The sequence below is a fragment of the Oreochromis niloticus genome, linkage group LG6 (assembly GCF_001858045.2).
Source record: "Oreochromis niloticus isolate F11D_XX linkage group LG6, O_niloticus_UMD_NMBU, whole genome shotgun sequence".
Lineage (NCBI taxonomy): Eukaryota > Metazoa > Chordata > Actinopteri > Cichliformes > Cichlidae > Oreochromis > Oreochromis niloticus.
In genome coordinates, this window is record NC_031971.2 from 41,569,625 (window position 1) to 41,591,130 (window position 21,506).

General features: G+C 43.7%; 1 protein-coding gene across 5 annotated transcripts; it reads left to right on the forward strand.

The window, feature by feature from the left end:
- The first annotated feature begins 7,411 nt into the window (after window positions 1–7,411).
- On the forward strand, window positions 7,412–16,742 carry LOC100694981 (NLR family CARD domain-containing protein 3-like). Of its 5 annotated transcripts, none has more exons than XM_019360527.2 (9): window positions 7,412–7,857; window positions 9,221–9,305; window positions 10,165–10,496; window positions 10,594–11,064; window positions 11,797–13,645; window positions 13,837–14,010; window positions 14,710–14,883; window positions 15,390–15,436; window positions 15,641–16,742. In XM_019360527.2, the coding sequence occupies exons 3-9, from the start codon at window positions 10,223–10,225 to the stop codon at window positions 16,186–16,188; spliced, it is 3,537 nt and encodes a 1,178-aa protein (XP_019216072.1). In that variant the 5' UTR covers window positions 7,412–7,857; window positions 9,221–9,305; window positions 10,165–10,222; the 3' UTR covers window positions 16,189–16,742. The 5 variants fall into 5 exon arrangements, with proteins under 5 accessions (XP_019216072.1, XP_019216073.1, XP_019216075.1 ...); XM_019360528.2 differs by having other exon boundaries at window positions 9,221–9,281; XM_019360530.2 differs by lacking the exon at window positions 9,221–9,305.
- Window positions 16,743–21,506: the final 4,764 nt, after the last annotated feature.

Consider the following 21,506-nt stretch of genomic DNA (forward strand, 5'->3'; position numbering starts at 1 on the left):
CGAGATCATGATGTGGTAATAATAATAATAATAATAATAATAATAATAATAATAATGATAATCTACTTGTAGGAAAGTGAGAATTCCTGAAAGGATCCCGAACAACATCTCACTGCCTATGTGTCAGTTACACACACACACACACACACACACACAGGAACTACCAATCAAGGAACAGGTCAGAACAAAACAACTGTACATTTACGTGTTTTGCTGATTTAACAACGCACTTTGTTACCCTTACAACGTGTTAGCCTTAGCTAATTCATTCAGCAGCGTCCACACACACACACACACACACACACATATATATATATATATATATATATATATATATATATATGTATATATTTAAATATCTGTCTGTACTTTGACCCGAGTGTCCTTACTTTGAAAGTAAGTAAAAGTAAAGTAAAATTTTATTTATATAGCACCTTTCAAGATAAAGATCACAAAGTGCTTCACATAAGCTAAAACATAAAAATAAAAAATCAACCAAAAGCAAGTTTAAAAAGATGAGGTTTTAGCTGTTTTTTAAAAGCGACCACTGAGTCCACAGATCTCAGGCTCAAAGGTAAAGGTACTGTAATTCATTATTATCAGGAAGTCCTAAAACTCCCTGAAAAGCCTTCAGCTAATCCAAAATGCTGCAGCAAGAGTCCTGACAGGGACTAGAAAGAGAGAGCAGATTTCTCCTGTTTTGGCTTCCCTTCATTGGCTTCCTGTTAAATCCTGGAGTTCAGATTTTTCCAACTCGAGCGGTAGATCGGTAGTAGCCACAAGCGCGAATGCACAAAATGCACCACACAAACTGCAGCGCGTATTTTACTTCGCGCTTCAAACGCGTCAGTCGCGCTACTTGGTTGCGTGAATCAGGCAGAAAAGCATTTTTGCGACGGAAATCTGCTTCTGAAGTTTCGTGTGACCCCCAGTTGCGTTTCATCTTCATCTCCATCTTCTCCACCACCTGCAGCTACGGCACCACCTGGACCTGCCGCCATGCCGTCTGAGGGACCAGCCCGAGCTGGAGGTCAGCGCGCTGAAGGGTCCACATCCAGCACGCCCTTCACATCCAGCGCGGCCTGCATGTCATGGATTGTTTACTGTGCTACACCGTTGACCCCCAGAGCTGCCAGGGCCTGGGTATAGGGACCCAGGGCTCATGTATCTTTCTGTATATATGTTTATTTTTCCGTGTGGTGTTTTGTTTTCTCTCCTTGTCTCTCCGTGTGTGCTTCCGGATGTTTTGGGTCACCTGAGGGATCGTGACCCTGGAAGTGTTTCTGCCTTTGAGGCAGACACATGTGCCGCGCGTCATCCTAAGCCAGCTGCAGCAGATTACGCTTGTCAAGGGAACTGTATTTAAGACTGTGGCTGAGCGCAGGCCGACGCTGGATCCTTGAGTCAAAACTTGTCAGTACAGCTGTGGACTTTTGTGTAAACCCTCGTGTATGAAGATTTTCTGCTAACCTGAGTGTGTCTATGTGTTACCAGGAATTGGGGAGTGGAGTGTGTTTTTGAAGTCATGGTGTGGGAACAGGAGTTTTTGGAGTCGCTACTTTTTTCGCCTTTCACGGACATCTGCACTATGTGGGATTCAGAGAGAATCGCCACAGTGCCAGAACTTGTATATAGTTGTGTTTTTCCACCCTCTGTCAATAAATCCACTGTCCATTATAAAGAGTCCTGCATTTTGGGTCCTACTTTCACTGCTACTCAACGGTCTGCCATCACAGCCCGTGACACCATCTTATCTTAATGACCTTGTAGTACCATATCACCCTATTAGAGCACTTCGCTCTCGCTCTGCAGGCCTACTTGTTGTTCCTAGAGTATTTAAAAGTAGAATGGGAGGCAGAGCCTTCAGTTTTCAGGCCCCTCTTCTGTGGAACCAGCTTCCAGTTTGGATTCAGGAGACAGACACTATCTCTACTTTCAAGATTAGGCTTCAAACTTTCCTTTTTGCTAAAGCATATAGTTAGGGCTGGACCAGGTGACCCTGAATCCTCCCTTAGTTATGCTGCAATAGACGTAGGCTGCCGGGGATTCCCATGATGCATTGAGTTTTTCCTTTCCAGTCACCTTTCTCACTCACTATGTGTTAATAGACCTCTCTGCATCGAATCATATCTGTTATTAATCTCTGTCTCTCTTCCACAGCATGTCTTTATCCTGTTTTCCTTCTCTCACCCCAACCGGTCGCAGCAGATGGCCCCGCCCCTCCCTGAGCCTGGTTCTGCCGGAGGTTTCTTCCTGTTAAAAGGGAGTCTTCCTACACCCCCGTTCTCTGCGGCCTGCTGGAGCGGGGGGGCTAGGAGGAGGAGTTGGCGTCCGACTGGGGTCTGGAATGTGGGGCCTCCCTGCTGCTGCGGAGTCGGGGCAGTCTGCTTCTCCCCACCGCAGGGAAAAGGGTAACATCACCTGGGTCTGGGCGCAGTTTCCCCCTCCAGGGGCAAGGGTACCTAGACCCGGGGCTTAGAGTACGCTTGGGGAGTGTGATTGTGTGTACAGCGTCTCTTTATGTCCGTCTCCACGTTGGGTGAGTGTTGAGTAATTGTATATGAGAGCATGAGGGTGGGAATGGATGTTTGTATCTGTGTGTGCCTGTTTGTCTGTGTCTATATGTCAGGTTGGGTATCAGACGCCACCTCTCTGGGGACATCTCAGGCCCTCCAAGGTTTGGAGGCCCATCTCCCCCCACCACTTCCCCTGCTGGTGGCAGACGCCCTCAGACATCGGTGCATTGGTGGTTCTTTGTGTCCGGGGGTGGGCGCCCAGGTACCCACCGGCTCACTCCTTGGCGGCTGCTTATCGGGGCCTGGAGCCTGGGGCTCGCTCGGGCCACTTCGGGGATGGGGTGCCCTCGGCCTCTCGGCCCGGGCTCGGTCACTCAGGCACAGCTGGCTGCCGGCGGAGCTCACGGGCACGTCACTGCAACCCCCACGGCTTCTGCTCCGCGGCTGCTGAGTGACCCCTCATCTGGGACTCTCCTCAGCTCTTTCTGGGATAGTGGCGCGGCTGCCCCTCTGTTGGTCTTCCTTGGTCTCTTGTGTTCTGGGGGCCTCTGGATGTCTGGAGTTTTGATCTCCTCCATACCTGCTTCATGCCCTGGAGGTCGGGGCAGTGGCCCCCCCCACACCCTCTAGCAGATCATTACATGAAGGAACCTTTTAAAAACAAGCGCGTTCATGCTCACAGGTGCACACACGGGTGATCACACACACAAACTACACCCTTTTTGGCTCTTACCTCAAAGCACACTGTGCGCTGTCGATCTCACGTGCTGCACAATAATGTTTAATATTTAGTATTTACTGTCATATTCCCATAGATCATTGTGATCTTGTTTATTACTCTCGTTTTCTTTTGCTTGCTTTCTTTTTTTTCTTTCTCAACAGGTGATCCAGGTGATTGATATATGTATTTTTTGTCTGCTTATTCTGTTGGTTTTTGGTTTTTGCCCTTCTCCCCCGTCCCTCTTCTCAGCTGTTTTTCTTTCTCTCTTTCTTTCTCCCCTTTCTTTCCCCCAGTTAAGTCTGTCCCGTATTCAGCAAGTGAAAATAAAATAAACAATAAAAGGTGAATCAGATGGACCATTACGGCGAGGCTGGGATGGTCCATTTGGTAAAGTAAATCCGTTGGGCATCTTTCTTCGCCTTTAGACAATAATTCTGATGGCAAAAGAACCAAACGGGACAGGTTAAAAAAAAAAAAAAAAAAAAAAAAAAAAAAAAGGGAGTTTTTCCTTCCCACTGTCGCCAAAGTGCTTGCTCATAGGGGGTCATATGATTGTTGGGTTTTTCTCTGTATGTATTATTGTAGGATCTACTCTGCAATATAAAGCACCTTGAGCCGACTGTTGTTGTGATTTGGCGCTGTATAAATAAAATTGAATTGGATTAATACACCATGCTCCTCCATAAAACTGAAAAGATGAACAAAATGAGATAAGACCACTCGATTTAACTCTGCCCATAACGACTCAGGTCTTTGATTATGCACTGACCTGCCAGTGATAACACTATACCTGTTCAGTCCATGAAACGGCAACACCAGTGTTTTCTACTCCATGATCACATCTCTCTGGATGGCATTCCGAAGTTCTGAACACCAACCGTGAACAGTGACAACACTCGATGCTCTGTTGTTGTCTAAACAAGTGAGGCTGATGATGGTTCTACTGAAACCATCCACACAGTCATTGAACGCCATCCTGCATCTCACAGGTTTGTGGTTTCCATCTATATGCTTATAGAAAAATGGAATAAGTATAAGTTATGTATGGAAGACTATGACATAGTCAAGGTTGTGCAGTTAGAGTAAATGATCGATATCACTATAGACTTAGAATCAGGACGGTTTTTCTGTTAAAATTTTCTCACCATAACTGATCAGGGAATGGAAAACTGTACACGCATCGACGTATTGCATCGCATCTTCTGTCCAATAGGGTCAATTTCTTGCAGACTTCGTCTTACACGCCACCGTTGAATGCATAACCCACGTGACTTCAAGCTGCTGTGCACATATCGTTCACCTGCATTTGTCTTACCCTGAAGCATTTCACCAACAATAATGTTGCATAAGTCAGTGGCTCAATGCCAAGCTGCTAACCTCTAAGCACGCTGCAAAGCTTTGCCAGTTCATTCCAAGAGATAATAAATGAGATATTTACTCTCTTGAAATGCCGTATCGCACTCGACCTTGAGAACAAGTCATGAGAGGTGGAGGTAGCAGGACATGTCTGCTCACAGATGTAGTTCTCTGTCTGGTTTCATAAACAGTCAGTAAAAAATTCAGCCATCCATTTAAGGACTGTAATGTATTCACTGCTTCTTTGTTTCTTGCATCGTCAAAAAGTCTTGAGATGGAGAAAATTCCAGACAAGGTTTGAACGTGGTCACCAAGTTCTCCCTGGAGCCTCTGAAGAAGAAAAGAATCTGTAGCTTCTCTTTGAATTTGTTCCACATACTGAACACATTATTTAAAAAAGTTCTAATGTTATTTTCATTACTACTTACTCCACAAATTAACTGCAATACTAGTAAAGAAAGCAGGATGACTGTGAACGACTTCATTGTGTGGTTCTTTGTCTGCTTCAGGTCGGAATATGTTTTCCAAGTGTGTTACATTTCCTGCTTAAGGATGAACTTCCTGTGTTAGGAAATGCAGACATGTGAATGTCAGAATGTATGCATGCAAGGATAAAGGATAAAGAATGGGACTGTATGAGTATATGAGTATAAATATGTGTTCAAAGGCTGTGTATGCATGATTAGAAATGGCTGCAGCTGCAAGGAGGATAAATATGTCAGCATAAAAATATGTAACACACACACACACACACAAACTGTTGCAAAGATTCTTGTTTTTACTTACCCTTTCTTCCTCACCCTCCCTCACCTCACCAGACTTACCTTTTTTTTCTCTCTTACCATTGATTGGCTCTAGAGTTCACCCTTAATTGCACTCAGCCAGCACACATTATATAAGGACTGCACTTTCAGCTCACTCTTTTCACTCCCACATGGGGCGGCAGCTGAGGTGAGTTTGATTTGGTCTCCTGAGTTTAAACCAATTCCTAAGTTCACGTTTTCTCTTTGAGAGTTTAGCAGTCCACGTGTGTCTCCTTTAAGTTATGCTCTCACTGATAAGAATGAAATAAACCCTGATATACTGCAACAGTTTGATGGCTGTTTTATTTTGCATTCTGACCGGATCAGGCCATGATCATCACACACACACACACACACACACACACACACACACACACACACACACACACACACGCACAGACATCATTGTGAAAGTCCTTTCTTTCTTTATTTTATTCACAAGATTTTTAGAGAAGTTGACCTTTAACCTTGAACTTGAGGTCACTGAGATTAGAACTCTGACACTTGTAGTGGATACACGTACGGCATCAATTTGAAGTCGTCTCGTTCTCAAGTTCTCACATTGACAGACTTGTGTGACCTCACTGCCCGCCCTCCCGGCGGCGTGATGACCCTCAGCCTTTACAGCTGACGCTCTTCGGGTACAGCTGGAACTGATCCACATCAGCTGTTTTACAGACGGAACGTTCCAGTTCACACGATGCGCTCTCAGGTTTAACAGCCACAGAGGGAGCACAGCAGGATGCTGTCACTCATTCACAGAACATCGGAGTGAGCGAACACGTGCACGCGACTGTGCACAAACACAGCAGCCGCTCCAGACTGGTCTAAAGAAGACTCTGGAGACCTGTCGGTGGTTTGTCAGCACTCTGAACCTGCTGCCACAGGCCACACGTTCTTCATCATCATCATCATCATCATCATCAGTCTGAGCTCACCTGAGAGCCACAGCAGCAGGTATTCATCTCAAACACCTGAAGCACTGAGCTCCACCAGCTTTAAACGTGATGGAGTTTAAAAGTTTCTCTTCAAAACAGGAAAAACATTGGAAACCATCCCGACTTTCATCCCGGGACATGTTTGTTATAATTTCTGGGAAAGTTGCTGAATGACAGCAGAGTAATAATTCCCATGAAGAAGTGAAACTTTCACCTAAACTGGAAGTTTGTTTTCTAACCTAATGAACTGACGGATGGCTGCTTGATGCGGAGCTGCTGCCCTCTGTGTGCCACATTTTAAATGTTGACAGCAGTCCTATTGTCCCTGTATTACCTGCAGAAAGATGAGAGCCTAGAAATCTTCCGTCTAACCACCTGATCGGCAGGTTTGAGCCCGAGGACCAACGTCTCCTGCCCCACTGCCACCCCAGGCTGTAGACAGACGGGTCCAGACTTGCCCGGCTGATTCCCAGGAAAATGTTTGAGTTTATCACAGTCGTTGCAGGTTTGGCACCTTCTCCTGAAACTTCGCTCCAGGCTGTCGGCAGTTTTCACTGCGGGCTGTACTTATCTTGCTCCTTTAGTGGTTACAGTTGCTTATTATTTGACACAAATGCGTCCCCTTTGGGTTTGAGCGGACAGGCGTCCAGCGTAAATGCATAAAAGAGCTTTTTTCCAGTTTTCTTGGACCGAGGAGCGCGGGATGAAACTAAGCCGTTTATCAGATCGACACGTGAGCTGATGAATCAGAGGGGGGTAACACAGAAATAGATTGACAGATCAAATGATCACAGTTGGTGATGCTGCACTGACTCATATCACACATTAATGTTAGTGGGAGTGTTTCAGTCACGTGTGCTGTCGTTCTGATGAGAACTGATCAGAGGGATTATTTTTTAATAAAAGGTGATGGTGAAATATTCGGTACCCGATGGAGACGAAGGATCTGCTCCCATCAGCCGCTCTGGAATAAAAGTTTCTGACCTGTGTGGAGAATCTGACAGGAAACCAACTTCTGTTGCTTTCTCTCAGTCCTGAGCTTTGATTGGCTCTTTGGCTGTGGAAACATTTCAGGCCCCCATGTGCACACCAGCTGCACACCAGCAGCCAGATGCTGTAGGGGTGATGCAGGTCTGTGGAAGCGAGGCTGCAGGGAACCTTATCTACCTGACAAACACACCTGCGTGAGTGTGTCTGAGAACAGTGCAGAGAGAGGCGGAGCTCAGATGCAAATCCTTCCAACGTTTTTCACATGAAATGTGTCAGCAGATTTTCAGCTCATAACAACCTCTCACCCTTCAGAGGGACGTTTACCTGAGCGCACCTTTCTCAGGAACGCAGAATGAGCAGAAGCCCTCGTCGCCACTGAGTCGACTGCATCTCGCTGCGCCCGCCGCACAGAGAAAGAAGTTTACAGATCGCAGTCCCTGACCTCAGAACAGCCCACACCTCAGCCAGCATCGAGCGCACCTGGAGGCAGAGGACGAGCTGCAGGCGTCCATCAGGTGTTTCTGCTAACACAGGTGAGTGCAGACGGCGGCATTCGCGAGTGCTGCTGACGCTCTCTGTATGCAGCACGTCCGCATACAGCGGGCTCTGAGCGTAACCATCACTTTCACGTTTCCATTTTTACTAAAGCAGACTTCAGATGTATTAACAGTGTGTCCCAGAGCTGCTTTCTACACACAAGTTAAAATAAATGTATATTTTACAGCAAGATCAATGAAAAACATCAACATGAAAAACTTTATATATCAAACAATACTCAGGCTGGAAGAGGAGTAGGATGGAGGTCACACTTTTTCAATCCACCCTCATTAATGCTATTTAATCATTTATGAATCAGCGTTGCTCAGCATAACATAATCAGGCATAAACATGCATAGTTATATACAGGTCTACACACATAAAACAATACAAGCTGCTGATATCTTGATGCATGCTCAGTCATCCAGGTAAGTAAATCTCCAAAAGTTGATTCTGTTCATCTGGACGTTTTCAGTGGGAGAAATGTTTCATCATCATCCAGGTGACTTCTTCAGTCTCAGCTGACTGCAGGTTTCCAATCTTATAAACAGGACATTTGCATAATGACTGAAACCAGCCCACTGAAGGAACGTTTCTCCCACTGAAAACGCTACGTCCAGATGAACAGAATCAACTTTTGGAGATAAAAAACAATATCTTCGACATGGAGCTGTGATGAACGCTCCTGTCTGTACCTGTATCATCTTCTTGTATTAGAGTTTAAACTGAGTCATGCTTGGACATTATTTTACAGCACGTATGGTTACAGAAAACCTTTTTCTGCTAGTTTGCTGCATCTTTAGATTTAATGTAACCATCAGTGAAACTTTGCACCATATATCACACATGCTGCTCCACAAGATTGAAGAATTTTAAAGTTCTTGACTGAATAATTCAGTTGTTGTAATGAACTTTTGTAGCACCAAAAACAGCAAAGAATCCAAAGTGATGTTTGATCTATCATCTGCTTTGCTCTGGATAAAACTTGAAAGTTTTCAGACAGTCTGTATATGATTCATGTGAAATACTGTCACAGCCAGGATTTTAATCTTATGCATTCTGTGTAATCTATAATCTCCCTGTAATCTGTATAGTTTGACGTCAACATTCTCATTTAGGGTTTATCATATATGGGCCAGACCTGAAATCAAAGTAAACACAGACATGAGATATTTAACAGTAAAGATTAAAGACAGCAAATCAGGGTTTCAGTTAAGGTTTACAGGTTTATTACCTTCTCATAGTTTTGTGCTCCAGTGTGACTTTCTTGTGGTTTTATTGGTTTTATTTCATGTCTCTGTATACCTTGGATGTAAAAGCCTGCCGGGGATAACAGCAGCTCTAACTTCTGCCACACAGGTTCAACATCAACCTGCTCACTGAGCACAAATCCACTCTGGAAACTTCGACAGCTCTGACGGTAAGGCAGGGCGGGGCTCTGCAGGTGAGCCGCTGCTGCTGGGTGGTGCTGTGGGATATCGGACTGTCGGCACACGAGTTACCAAGCAAGAAATTCACGATCATTTTATTCTTGTGAAGTCCATGAAAGAAAGCAGTTTACAAAGGTGCACCAATCAGAGAGAGGCAGAGGATAGAGCTAGCACTGTGTCAATGAGTGACACCAGAGCTGCTCCGTTTAAGCACTGAGCTGAAGCATGAAAAGGATCACAGACACTCACTAACACTCAGACAATCACTGACAGTCACTGACTATCACTCCCTCCAGCCAGTACACGACACCACGGTTCTTCATTCACAGACGGATTTATTCTTCTGCCACACTTCTCCTCCAAACCACCGTCAAACTGTCATTACATTAAAGTACAGAATGACCAAAGATAAATATTACAAATAAACATTTAAACCAAAGTTAAGAAATGCGCGATAAACAAACACAGTTAACATACCTCGCTGGCTGCACAGAACTGAGAGGGAATGAGTCCGCTTCAGGAACAAAAACTTAACAAAAATGATTCCCAATTTCTTCTTATTCTTTACAGCTTTCTTTTCTTCTTCTTCTTAAATGTTATTGGCGGTTGGCAAACTACAGCTTTCTTTTACTTTAAACAAACTGACATCATTTACATTTATGGCAGTTAAACTAACAGTCACTGACACTCAGACATCTCATTTCATGTTTCCAGCCACAAAGCTGTGATGCTGTATTTGCATTATTTTCCAATGAGGCGCTCCATGAACTGATCCCAATTTAGACAGACAGAGCATCATAATACACTGTTAATAAACTTTCATTGTAAAAAGGGAACAGCTGATATTTTAAAGTTTGATTTCATGTTTAATAGGTAAACAGAGACCAATAAAACAGTTGTACCACAAGAGCCTACAATACTATCTGACGTGATGACATCAGAGGACCTCTTAAACACGCTGGAAGATTTGGGAGATGAAGAGTTTGATAAATTCAAGTGGTTCCTGCAGCAGGGTGATATCCTTCGGGGGCGCCCTGTCATCAGAAAGAGCCGTCTGGAGACGTCAAAGCGACTGGAAACTGTGGACCTGATGACACAAACCTACGAACTCCGAGGAGCTTTGGAGGTGACCAAGGTGGTTTTAGAGAGAATTAACAGAAATGACCTGCTGCAGAGTTTTTCTGTCAGCAGCCCAACAACTGAAGGTCAGTCACAGGAAGAGACAAACACTGCGGTCTGAAAAGGTTTAACAAAGTGCAGGTTATATTCCTTTAATGCTCATAATGTCTGTTTGTCTATCAGTGCACATCAATGGTGGGAAGACCTCAAAGAAGAAAGGGGATGATGAAGATGGTGGGAAGACCTCAAAGAAGAAAGGGGATGATGAAGATGGTGGGAAGACCTCAAAGAAGAAAGGGGATGATGAAGATGGTGGGAAGACCTCAAAGAAGAAAGGGGATGACAATGATGGTGGGAAAACCACAAAAAAGAAAGATGATGATGACAATGGTGGTAAGACTTCAAAGAAAAAAGCGGATGATGAAGATGGTGGGAAGACCTCAAAGAAGAAAGGGGATGATGAAGATGGTGGGAAGACCTCAAAGAAGAAAGATGATGATGACAGTGATGGGAAGACTTCAAAGGAAAAAGTGGATGATGAAGATGGTGGGAAGACTACGCAGAAGAAAGGAGATGACGGCAGTGTTGGGAAGGCTAAAAAGAAGAAAGGACTTTTCTCCTCTAAGACTCAAGCTCCCACTTCTGACACCGATGGTAAAACTACTGTTAGGTTTGATGATGTGATGATTGGCCAATTAATAAAAACTCAATATTTGTGATGTCGTTGCAATTCTGATCCAAATCTTTTACTGAACTTTAACTTTACAAAGGTTGGAGATTTCACTAGACTATTGTGTTGTCATCATTCTATGTACTACCTAGCATACTTGCAGTTTACCTTGGACATAGATAGCTTACTAGAGAAGATTTAAACTAAAAGTGAAAGTTCTAAACTGAAACTTTCACTTCAAAGCTTGGTAAACACAGCAGTAGTGTCTCTGTAGTTAGCTAAAACAATGAAGTAATTCACTCTTTTCTGCCATTTATGGAAGGATAACAACACGGGAAACTGAGCAAAGAAAACAGGATTTGTAGTAATTCACCTCTAATATCAACCTAAGTGTATGAACACATTTTCTGCTGTTTGCCATAACCAAATCATTTAAATGAGTTATTTCAAAATATTATATAAAATTTCTTTTCTACATATTGGTAACAACTACTGCTATATGCAACCAAAAGAGTAGACCATTGTATACTTTCATTAGCACTAGTCCTTGTATCACTGGTTTAAGGAATATTTTAAAATGTATAAAATTAAACTACAAACAGCTGAAACATCGTAATTTATACCAGGAAACCTGATATGGGCTCGGGCTGAATAATGCTCGATATCTTAATTATACACTGTACACTTTTGTTTTTTATCCTTCATTTTTGACATAGATATGGTGGTTCCAGTACCAGAGCCACATCCCATCACATTTTACCAGCAGATGCTTCAATCAAACTTCCAGGATAAATTTTTGGGTGCAGAAGAAGAGTGGGCAAAAGACACACAGCATCTGGCTGATATCTACACAGAGCTGTACATCACAGCCAGGTCTGGCGCACATTTCCACACACAGCATGAGGTCCGAACGTTAGAAAAGGCATGGAAGCCAGCAGAAGCAGAGAAATCAATTCAACCCACAGACATGTTTGAACATCCTTCTGGAGAATCCAAACCCATCAAAACAGTGATGACCAATGGAATCGCAGGAATTGGAAAAACTTTCCTTGTCCAGAAGTTTGTTTTGGACTGGGCTGAAAAAAGATCCAATCAAGATGTGCATCTGATTTTCCCCTTCACCTTCCGTCAGCTGAATCCACTGAAGGGAGAAAAGTTCAGTTTGGCAGAGCTCATTCATGAATGCATCCCAGAAACTGTAGGCATCCCACAGGACGCTCTGAATTACATCTTTACAGATGTTCAGTCATCAGGAATCACCAACTATGACAAGAGTAAATTCAAACTTCTGTTTGTGTTTGATGGGCTGGATGAGAGCCGCCTTCATCTCGACCTTCATTCTGAAGACATTCGCTCTGTCGATGTAACAAAGGCAACAGAAACAGATGTCTTGCTGAGGAAACTCATCAATGGGAAACTGCTATGCTCTGCTCGGATCTGGATAACCACACGGCCTGCAGCAGCCAATCAGATCCCTCAAGAGTTTATAAACAGCATCACAGAGGTCAGAGGGTTCACAGAGCCCCGGAAGGAGGAGTTTTTCAGGAAGAGATTCAAAGATGAGGAACAGGCCAACAGGATTGTCTCCCACATCAAAACATCACGAAGTCTCCTTATCATGTGTAACATCCCAGTCTTCTGCTGGATCACTGCGACAGTTCTGGAAGATGTGTTGAAAACCAGAGAGGGAGGAGAGCTGCCCAGGACTCTGACTGAGATGTATGCAGAGTTCCTGGTGTTTCAGATTGATCACACCAAAGAAAAGTATGGCCCAGAGAAGAGCATTCAATACATTAAGTCATTAGCAAAACTGGCCTTTGAGCAGCTGGAAAAGGGCAACCTGATCTTCTATGAGAAGGATCTGAGAGAGAGCGGCATTGATTTCGTCTCAGCACGTGGAGGAGTTTCCACACAGATCTTTAAAGAGGAGCAAGGGAGGAAAGGGAAAGACAAGATGTTCAGCTTCGTCCATCTGAGTGTTCAGGATTTTCTGGCTGCTTTTTATGTGAAGATGTCTCTAATAAACAGCAACAAAAATGTGATGCCTTTACCACCACTGTCTCTGAAAAACCTTCGACTCCTTTTAAGCAAAACATCTTTGAAGAAGATTCACAGGATTTCCATTGACAGGACCTTAAAGAGTCCAAATGGAAGCCTGGATTTGTTCCTTCGCTTCCTTCTGGGTCTTTCACTGCAGACCAATCAGGAGAAACTACAGAACCTGTTGATCAAGACGGACAATAACCCTCTGGCCAATCAGAAAACAGCCCAGTACATCAAGAAGAAGCTCAGTGAGAGTCTGTCTCCAGAGAGAAGCATCAATCTGTTCCACTGTCTGAATGAGCTAAATGATTCTTCTCTAGTGGAGGAGATCCAACAGTCCCTGAGATCAGGAAGGCTCTCCACAGAAAAACTCTCTCTTGCTCAGTGGTCAGCTCTGGTCTTCATCTTACTGTCATCTGAAGAAGATTTGGACGTGTTTGATCTGAAGAAATACTCAGTTTTTGCTTCAGAGGATGCTTTTCTGAGACTGCTACCAATAACAAAGGAAGCCAGCAAAGTTCTGTAGGTGCACAGATAATACATAATACGTATGTAGGGGTTTTGTCAACCAATAACATTTTCAGTCTGTATCATACTGATTTCGTCTAACTGAATCATTTTAGTGGATTAAACAGAAAATTGTATAGTTGTTGTTGTTGCTATTCTTGCTCCATGTGAAAGAATATCACTGTGTTTCACTAACTCTCTTCCAGACTGAGTGCATGCAATCTGTCAAAGAGAAGTTGTTCAGCTCTATCCTCAGTTCTCAGCTCTCAGCCATCAAGCCTGCGAGAACTGGACCTGAGTAACAACGACCTGCAGGATTCAGGAGTGAAGCTGTTGTCTATTGGGCTGGGGAGTCCAAGCTGTAGACTGGAGAAACTCAAGTAAGTCCAGATCATTCAACCCCCCACAATCCCACATCTAAGGACTGAAAGAACATTGCCAGGAAATTTCAATTAAACGTAAAGCATTACATTTTTTGTCTTATTTTTCTCTGTCAGCAAATGAATCTATGTACATTCCAGTGACGACATTATGCAGACAGTTAGAGCATCATGGCTTTGTTCATTCTCCCCTCAAAGATAGGGCACATATAATAAGTTCAGTTTGTTTGTTTGTTAACAGTCTAGCATCCACAGTTTTCAAGTTATCATGTTTAAATTTTGTATGATGGTAGATACCAATAACATCTTGAGCTGATTTCATTTTGCTGAAAATCAGGTAAAGGTCAAGGTGACATCAAGTGTGAAAATCAGTAGAAACTTTATTTTACTGACAATTTTTATGGATCTTTTAAGGTCTTTAAACTTTACAGCAATATCCTGGGCCTTGGAGTACCCAGGTTGGCTAAGCATCTGACCTTGACTTTCATTGTTAGCGCCCAAAGTCAAAGTTGACATTGAAGAAAAACCGTATCAAGTAATATATCATCTGAAAGGGCACGGAGAGAGTAATATATCATCTGAAAGGGCATGGAGAGAGTAATATATCATCTACCTCAACTTTTGAGGTATTTCTGACAAACACCTCAGTCTCACCACTGGAATCCTATTGTATATATTTCTCTCTCTGTGCACACTCAGCCTGTCAGGCTGTATGATCTCAGGGAAGGGCTGTACTTCTCTAGCCACAGCTTTGAGAGCCAACCCCTACCATCTGAGTGAGCTGGACCTGAGCTACAACCATCCAGGAGACACCGCCACCAAGCTGCTTTCTGCTGGAGTGGAGCATCAACACTGGAAGCTTAAAACTCTCAGGTAAGAGCTTAAAATGAGACTCACACAGTGTTTTTGTGTGACACTGGTGGGGTTTGCTGGTTCACAGCTGCTAATAGTTACTGTCATAAATACTGAAGGTTTAGTCTTTGGGAAGTCTTGGATTAAAGACAAATCACATGTTCAGTCAGTCAGGCTATCAGACAATCTGAGACTTTATTCATTGTTTGTGAACATTTAATGTAACATCTGGGCGAGTGTGTCTTTGTTGAGTCTAAAAAGCATCTTATACAAGGGCCCGCCTGACTCGGAGTGAATGTCGTCATCAGACAATGAATGTGAGGCTGAGTGTGGACGTCAGCTTTTCTGGACTACACAAAATCTTCAGTGCAACACTAGAATGCACCACATACAGATACACACTTAAGAGTTATGACTGTCTGTGTGTGCAGCACAGATTACAGCTCATCTCAGTGGTGGATATGACTGAAGGTCATGATTGATGAAAAAGCTTCTGAAGCCTCATTCAGACTTTGTTTGTCATCCAGGCTGGAGCATGGTGGAGAGCAGAGGATGAAACCTGGTTTGAAGAAATGTGAGTGTTTGTTCTCTTTGATTCATGAAGTCAGCATATGTTATAGCTTCAATCTAAAGCTTGTGCTTCTGCAGGTTATTCTGAATTTGACTAAAGAGCCAGAACGATGAATCATCGTGATGTTTTTCTTCAGTCTTTTCATAAATCAGCAGATGTCACATCACCTGATAAACCACTGCTGCTGTTTCTTCTCCTCTCCCTCAGATTTCTGCGAACTCACACTGGACACAAACACAGCCAACAGAAATCTCAAGCTGTCCGACAACAACAGGAAGGTGACAGCAATGTCAACGCAGCAGCCTTATGCTCAGCACGCAGAGAGGTTCAACATCTGCCTTCAGCTACTGTGTAAGCACGGTGTGACTGGTCGCTGTTACTGGGAGGTGGAGTGGAAAGGAGTGGTGGATATCGCAGTCAGTTATAGAGGAATCAGAAGGAGGGGAGACAGTGTCGACTGCAAGTTTGGATGCAACCGTCAGTCGTGGAGTCTGATGTGCTCTGATGTTGATCGCTACTCTGTGTGGCACAACAACACAGGGAAAGACATCTCCTCCTCCTCCTTCTCCTCTGTCTCTAACAGAGCAGGAGTGTATGTGGACTGGCCTGCGGGCACTCTGTCCTTCTACAGAATCTGCTCTGGCTCAAAGACCCTCCTCCACACCTTCCACACCACATTCACTGAACCTCTTTATCCTGGGTTTGGGTTCTGCACATTGTCGTTTGGTTCTTCTGTGTTTCTGAGTTCTCTGTAGAAACGAGAGTCTGGGCTTATGTCGAAAAACGACTTGATGTTTGACTCACTTTGATGTGAAATCAGTGCCTTTATGCTCCGGACGGCTGAATATGTAGGCGTGTTCTTGTTATCGTTGTTTCTCACTGACGTGTCTTTGAACTTGTGTTTTTTTGCTACGTTTATATGTTTTTGTAAATCAGACCGGGTTCATAAATAACTTCCATCTTCTGGACACAGCTGGTCTTTGTGCTCACGAGCAACACCACCTACTGATCCACCTGTGGACCCTCGTGCCCTGACCTGTTGTTACCAAAGAGACCACTGTAGACTTTTTCACACTGGTTCAGATTCCCGGACCACAGCTGACCTTTGAACCTGCTGATGTCCAGCAGGATGCCTATTATTGTGCATAAATGGACACACTGTGACATCGTCATCACATGATAGTAATCAGGCTTAAGACGGCTTGTAAGGAAGCATTTAATATTTCAATTTTTATTTATACAGCGCCAAATCACAACAACAGTCGCCTCAAGGTGCTTTATACTGTAAGGTAGACCCTACAATAATACATGGAGAGAAAAACTCAACAATCATGTGGCCCCCTGTGAGCAAGCACTTTGGCGACAGTGGGAAGGAAAACTCCCTTTTAACAGGAAGAAACCTCCGACAGAACCAGGCTCAGGGAGGGGCGGGGCCATCTGCTGCTGTGAGAGAAGGAAGACAGGATAAAGATCTGTTAGAAGACTTTTGATCGTGATCTATTGATTCAGAGTTTTTGGTAAATGATAACAGGTCTCGTATGTACATAGCACATTTATACTCTATCTGAGTGCTTAGAGTGCTTTTTTACAACAATAATATATGTTTAAGGTAATAATATATGTGTGTATACTCTTGTATGCCTGTAAGTGCTTTCTTCACACTCTGATGGATGCACGGACGATCACTGGTGATGCGATGGGATCATTTTCTGATGTAAACAGCTCTTCATATTATCACAGTTTGTGGATCACTTTGATTAGAAGCCGTTCCCGAGTCCTTGTGAGTTGCTGTTTCCTGATGTTCTCACAGATTTGCTTTGCTGTCATCACAGAAGAGAAATAAATGTACTGGCCAACGGTATCTGAGTGTTTCATTTGTGTGGATTTTCTATGCATCCTCCACGATGGTGATTTTTATTACCTGCTCATTAACTGGCGATAGGCTAATTGGATGTTAATGAATGAATGAGACTTGGAAAGCAGGAAATAAACCTTGTGGGTACTTTGCAGGAATTTCCTTTTCCCTGCAGTCTAGAGTCATGTGCACTTTGGTCTCAGCAAAATGAAACAAAAGCTTAAAGATTAGGCTTCTCATTTCAGAATTGCATTGTTTGTCTAAATGAACCACCAATGACTCCAGAGCTGCTAGGAAACTGAACAAACTGAGAGCCTGAGCACACTGGCAGTCTTCTCTTTGTGATGTATCTACGAGATCAAAAACAGTTGCTTCTAAAACCTGAAGCCGCTGTGTGAATGTAGCTCAGGCTGAGTAGATGAGTGAGTGGCTGTATTGTACAGACAGGAGTGAATCCGACTCTGTTCCAGGGCACAGAATTGTTTCATATTCGGCAGAAGCTGCAGCAACTAAATCGTCGCCCTGAGGTTGAGCGTGCAACACCCCCAACCTCACAGAGGTTGCCCAAAGGTGTCAGCTGATGGGAGGCCACCTCTCACTGAGCAGCTTCTGTGTCATGTGAACACGTTAGCTGGAAATGTCACGACTGGCTGTGTGTCAGTGAGCACTGGACCCGAATACAAGACTGGGAATCACAGTTTTATTTCTGAACTTACAGGAATCGAGATCAGACAGGAGACGTTTGGGAACGCAGCTGAACAGAGAATCAGGATATAGAATAGAAACAAAAACCAAGAACAGACTCGATAAATCTCAATATAATGAAAGTGCTGTAAACACAGCGTCCCAGACCCAGGACCCTGCCGGGGAACGTTTCAGTCCATCCTGATGAAACTCTGCAGGGGTGCAGGCCGGGCTCATGGTAACGATCAACACGAGCTCTTCAAGGTCAGCTTTGTGATTTATTGGTGGACTCATTGGTGTGGTCTCCTGTTTGAGTGTGGCCTGTGCTTTCCACACACACAGTTTCCACTCACTGAGTGGAAATGCTACACTCATGTACTTTACTGCTGGGTAACTGTTACTACATGATAAAAATTATAGATTTTGTACAGCATGTGTAACTGTAATTTCTTATAAATGTACATCTCTTTTAACATCTAACATCTGGTGAGACAGCTGGGGCCATTATGGGGTTCATGCTGTGAAACATATTCACCTGCACTGCACCTGCTCCCACACTAGAGGGCACACAGTGTCCTGTGTGATGGATGGGGACCTACAGCCCCGCAGCTGTCGCAGTTACCTTGATAATGAAAGTTCAGACCTTCAAGCACTTCACTGTGATTCATACAGAATAAAAACACTTTTTAAATCTCTAAGTCTGATTGTGATCATATGAAAGACTCCCCACAGTCCTTATAGCCACCATGAAATCTGTCTTTGTGTGCTGAGGAGGTGAAACGAGCATCTCTGAAGAGGAAAGACACTGAGTCAGGAAGAAGAAGAAGAAGAAGAAATCTCTCATTTTGTGCCTGTAGCCGATGCAGAGATCCTCGATAATGACTGTCACGTGTTGCATTCACGGTACCTCATACATGAATCCTGAAACAGTTATTCTGCACGTTTTGTTTATATTTTTATTTCTGCAGCAGTTCCAGTTTTTCTTATTAAGCATTTATATGGTGCTCTAACTTAAAGGAGTCCCAAGCTGCTTACAGACCATAACAGCCTGTCTTATTTTATCCCGTTATTTTATTTTGAAATTTTCACGTGTACTGTCAGTGCACCTGCCTCCTGTCATTGCTGCATTTGTTCTGCTACTGATATCATGAGCTGTGCGGTCGGGGTCATTTCACTTTATCTTCATTATAAAAATCTACAATGTCTTATTGATAAGTGCACTTCTGTTTTTATTGGATTATTGTATTCACAATGTAAAGTTAGCATGTGTTTAAAGCTTCAGTGGGAGGAGCCAGAGACGCTGATCCAAGGAGCTCTTGAAGATGTTTCATTCGAGAAGCTTCTTCAGTTCTGAGACCGAATGGTGGAGAGCCCTAGTGGGAGTGTCGATGACCCACTATTGATCATGTGACTGTGAAAAGGCTGTAGGCCCTGCCCTCTGATCATCACAGAAGCTTACATCGCAGAAATCTTGGCCATGTTTCTGGTGGGTGGTGACGTTTGTACTGATCTTTGAGGGGTGGAGTCAGCAGACTGAAGTCACGCCCACCACCTGCACTGAACCATTGCTCTTAGGAGGTGAAGTTGGTGAATGACTAAAAACTGTTGAAGTTTGCCGTCAGAGCTCTTCTGTACATCTTTTAACACTCTGGGCAGTGAGCAGCGTTTCTTTTTTTCCTCAAACAGTTAGTGCAATATGAAAGTGACAGTGTGAGCGTCTGTTGGTCCTACAGTTTAAAAACCAATGAAAGATGGTTCTGTTTTTAAAGCTGTCGCTGGGTAGCTATACCGATGGAATATCAGCAGCCTTGGAAAGCAGATTTTTTTAACTGGAGGAAAATACACGCGTCCTTGTTTCAGTTTGAACCTGCAGCAGTTCAATGAACTCGGGGCTGTTGTCTTTAAATTGTGAGGATCTGAATGTGACAGATTTAAAGGGAAAACGGCAAGAACACAGAGGACGAGCTGAGGCGCTTCCAGCTGCTGAGCACCAATAACCAGGCAGAGTGAGAGGGTTTGATGAGTTTGACTCTGCAGGCTGTCTGAAGGTCACACTGAGCCCACGTCATGTAAACTGTACGTACAGAACCGTCTCTCAGAAATACAGTTTAAATGGAGCACAGTAAACCTACAGCAGCACCGACAGGAAACAGCTCAACTTTTATCAACGTGTGGAAAAACAGCACAAAAATAAAATGTGTCGGTGTGTCTGGTCTCTGTTTCAACGCTCCCTGCCCATTCCTCCTCCTCCTCCTCCTCCTCCTCTTCCTCCTGACCACCGTCTGCTTCTGAGTCCAGTAGTTCCTCACAGCTGTGACCAAACCCAAACCTTTATGCCTGCACCAACCTCAGAGTGAGTCTTTGTAGACCTCAAAGAGAGAGTAGGCTGGAAGCTGTGAGATACAGGTGGAGTGTTTGATGCAATGAGGTGAGAATGTGCTGCACACACACACACACGCACGCACACACACACGCACACACACACACACACACACACACACACACACACAGTTAAAAATAGAGGCCAGAGGAATGTTAGCAGTGATAATCAGTCGGCAGAGATAAACTCGGCCACCTCAGTCCTGGGAAAGAGTCCTTGAGTGCTGGGGTAGCCTCAGCATCTGTCTCCTGTACCGACACAGAGCATTCAGAGCAGCTGGATAATATCAAATAAAATAAATAAATATACAATAACTTTGTTGTATATGAATATTTATTTTTCTATTATTGATATTGAAAATTGAAAGTACAGTTGTGCTTGGGTTCTTGGTTTCACTGCAGTATGTGATAATCAACAGTTATTAACAGTTAGCTATTAGCAGTGGCTCGTGGTCGAGTGGCTGAAATTGGAGTTCATTGATGAAGGATCCATTATAATTTTTTGTTTTATTTATTTTAATTTTATTTTTCTCCTTGTTACCATGTGGAGTGGTATATTCTGATGGTAAATTTGTTGTTTGGTTTGTGGTAGGACCGGAGATAAATGTTAATGTTAGTTTGTTCTCTGATTTTTGGTGCCCACTTGTAATATAAGTTGGATTGTAGATAGGGGGCAGGGTTTAATAAGAATATTTTTCTTCTTCCTGCTCCTTTTCACACATGGTTGCAGTGTTTTATTGATAGAAAGTGTGGTTGGTTTGTTTGAACTATTGTACCAAGTGTGAAATAAATAAATAAAATGAAATGAAATGAAATGAAATTTTACTTGAATCTTTGAGTCTCTTCCTTCCTAATTATGTCCCTCCATCTATTTCAGGGGTGTCAAACTCCAGTCCTCGAGGGCCAGCATCCTGGTTGTTTTTCAGATATCCCTGCCCAACCTGCTGCTGATTACCTGGATCAGGTGTGCTTTGTCAGTAAGAAGCTACAAGGGCAGGTTAGTGGGAAAAGCAGGACAAGTGGTCCTCGAGGCCTGGAGTTCGACACCTGTGATCTGTTTTCTTACCACGTTAATTTCACCGTCCTCATCTCTTCCTCACGCTGTTGTTGGGCTGTGGCCCCTCCTCCTGTACTTCTCTAAGGCAGCAGCCTCCT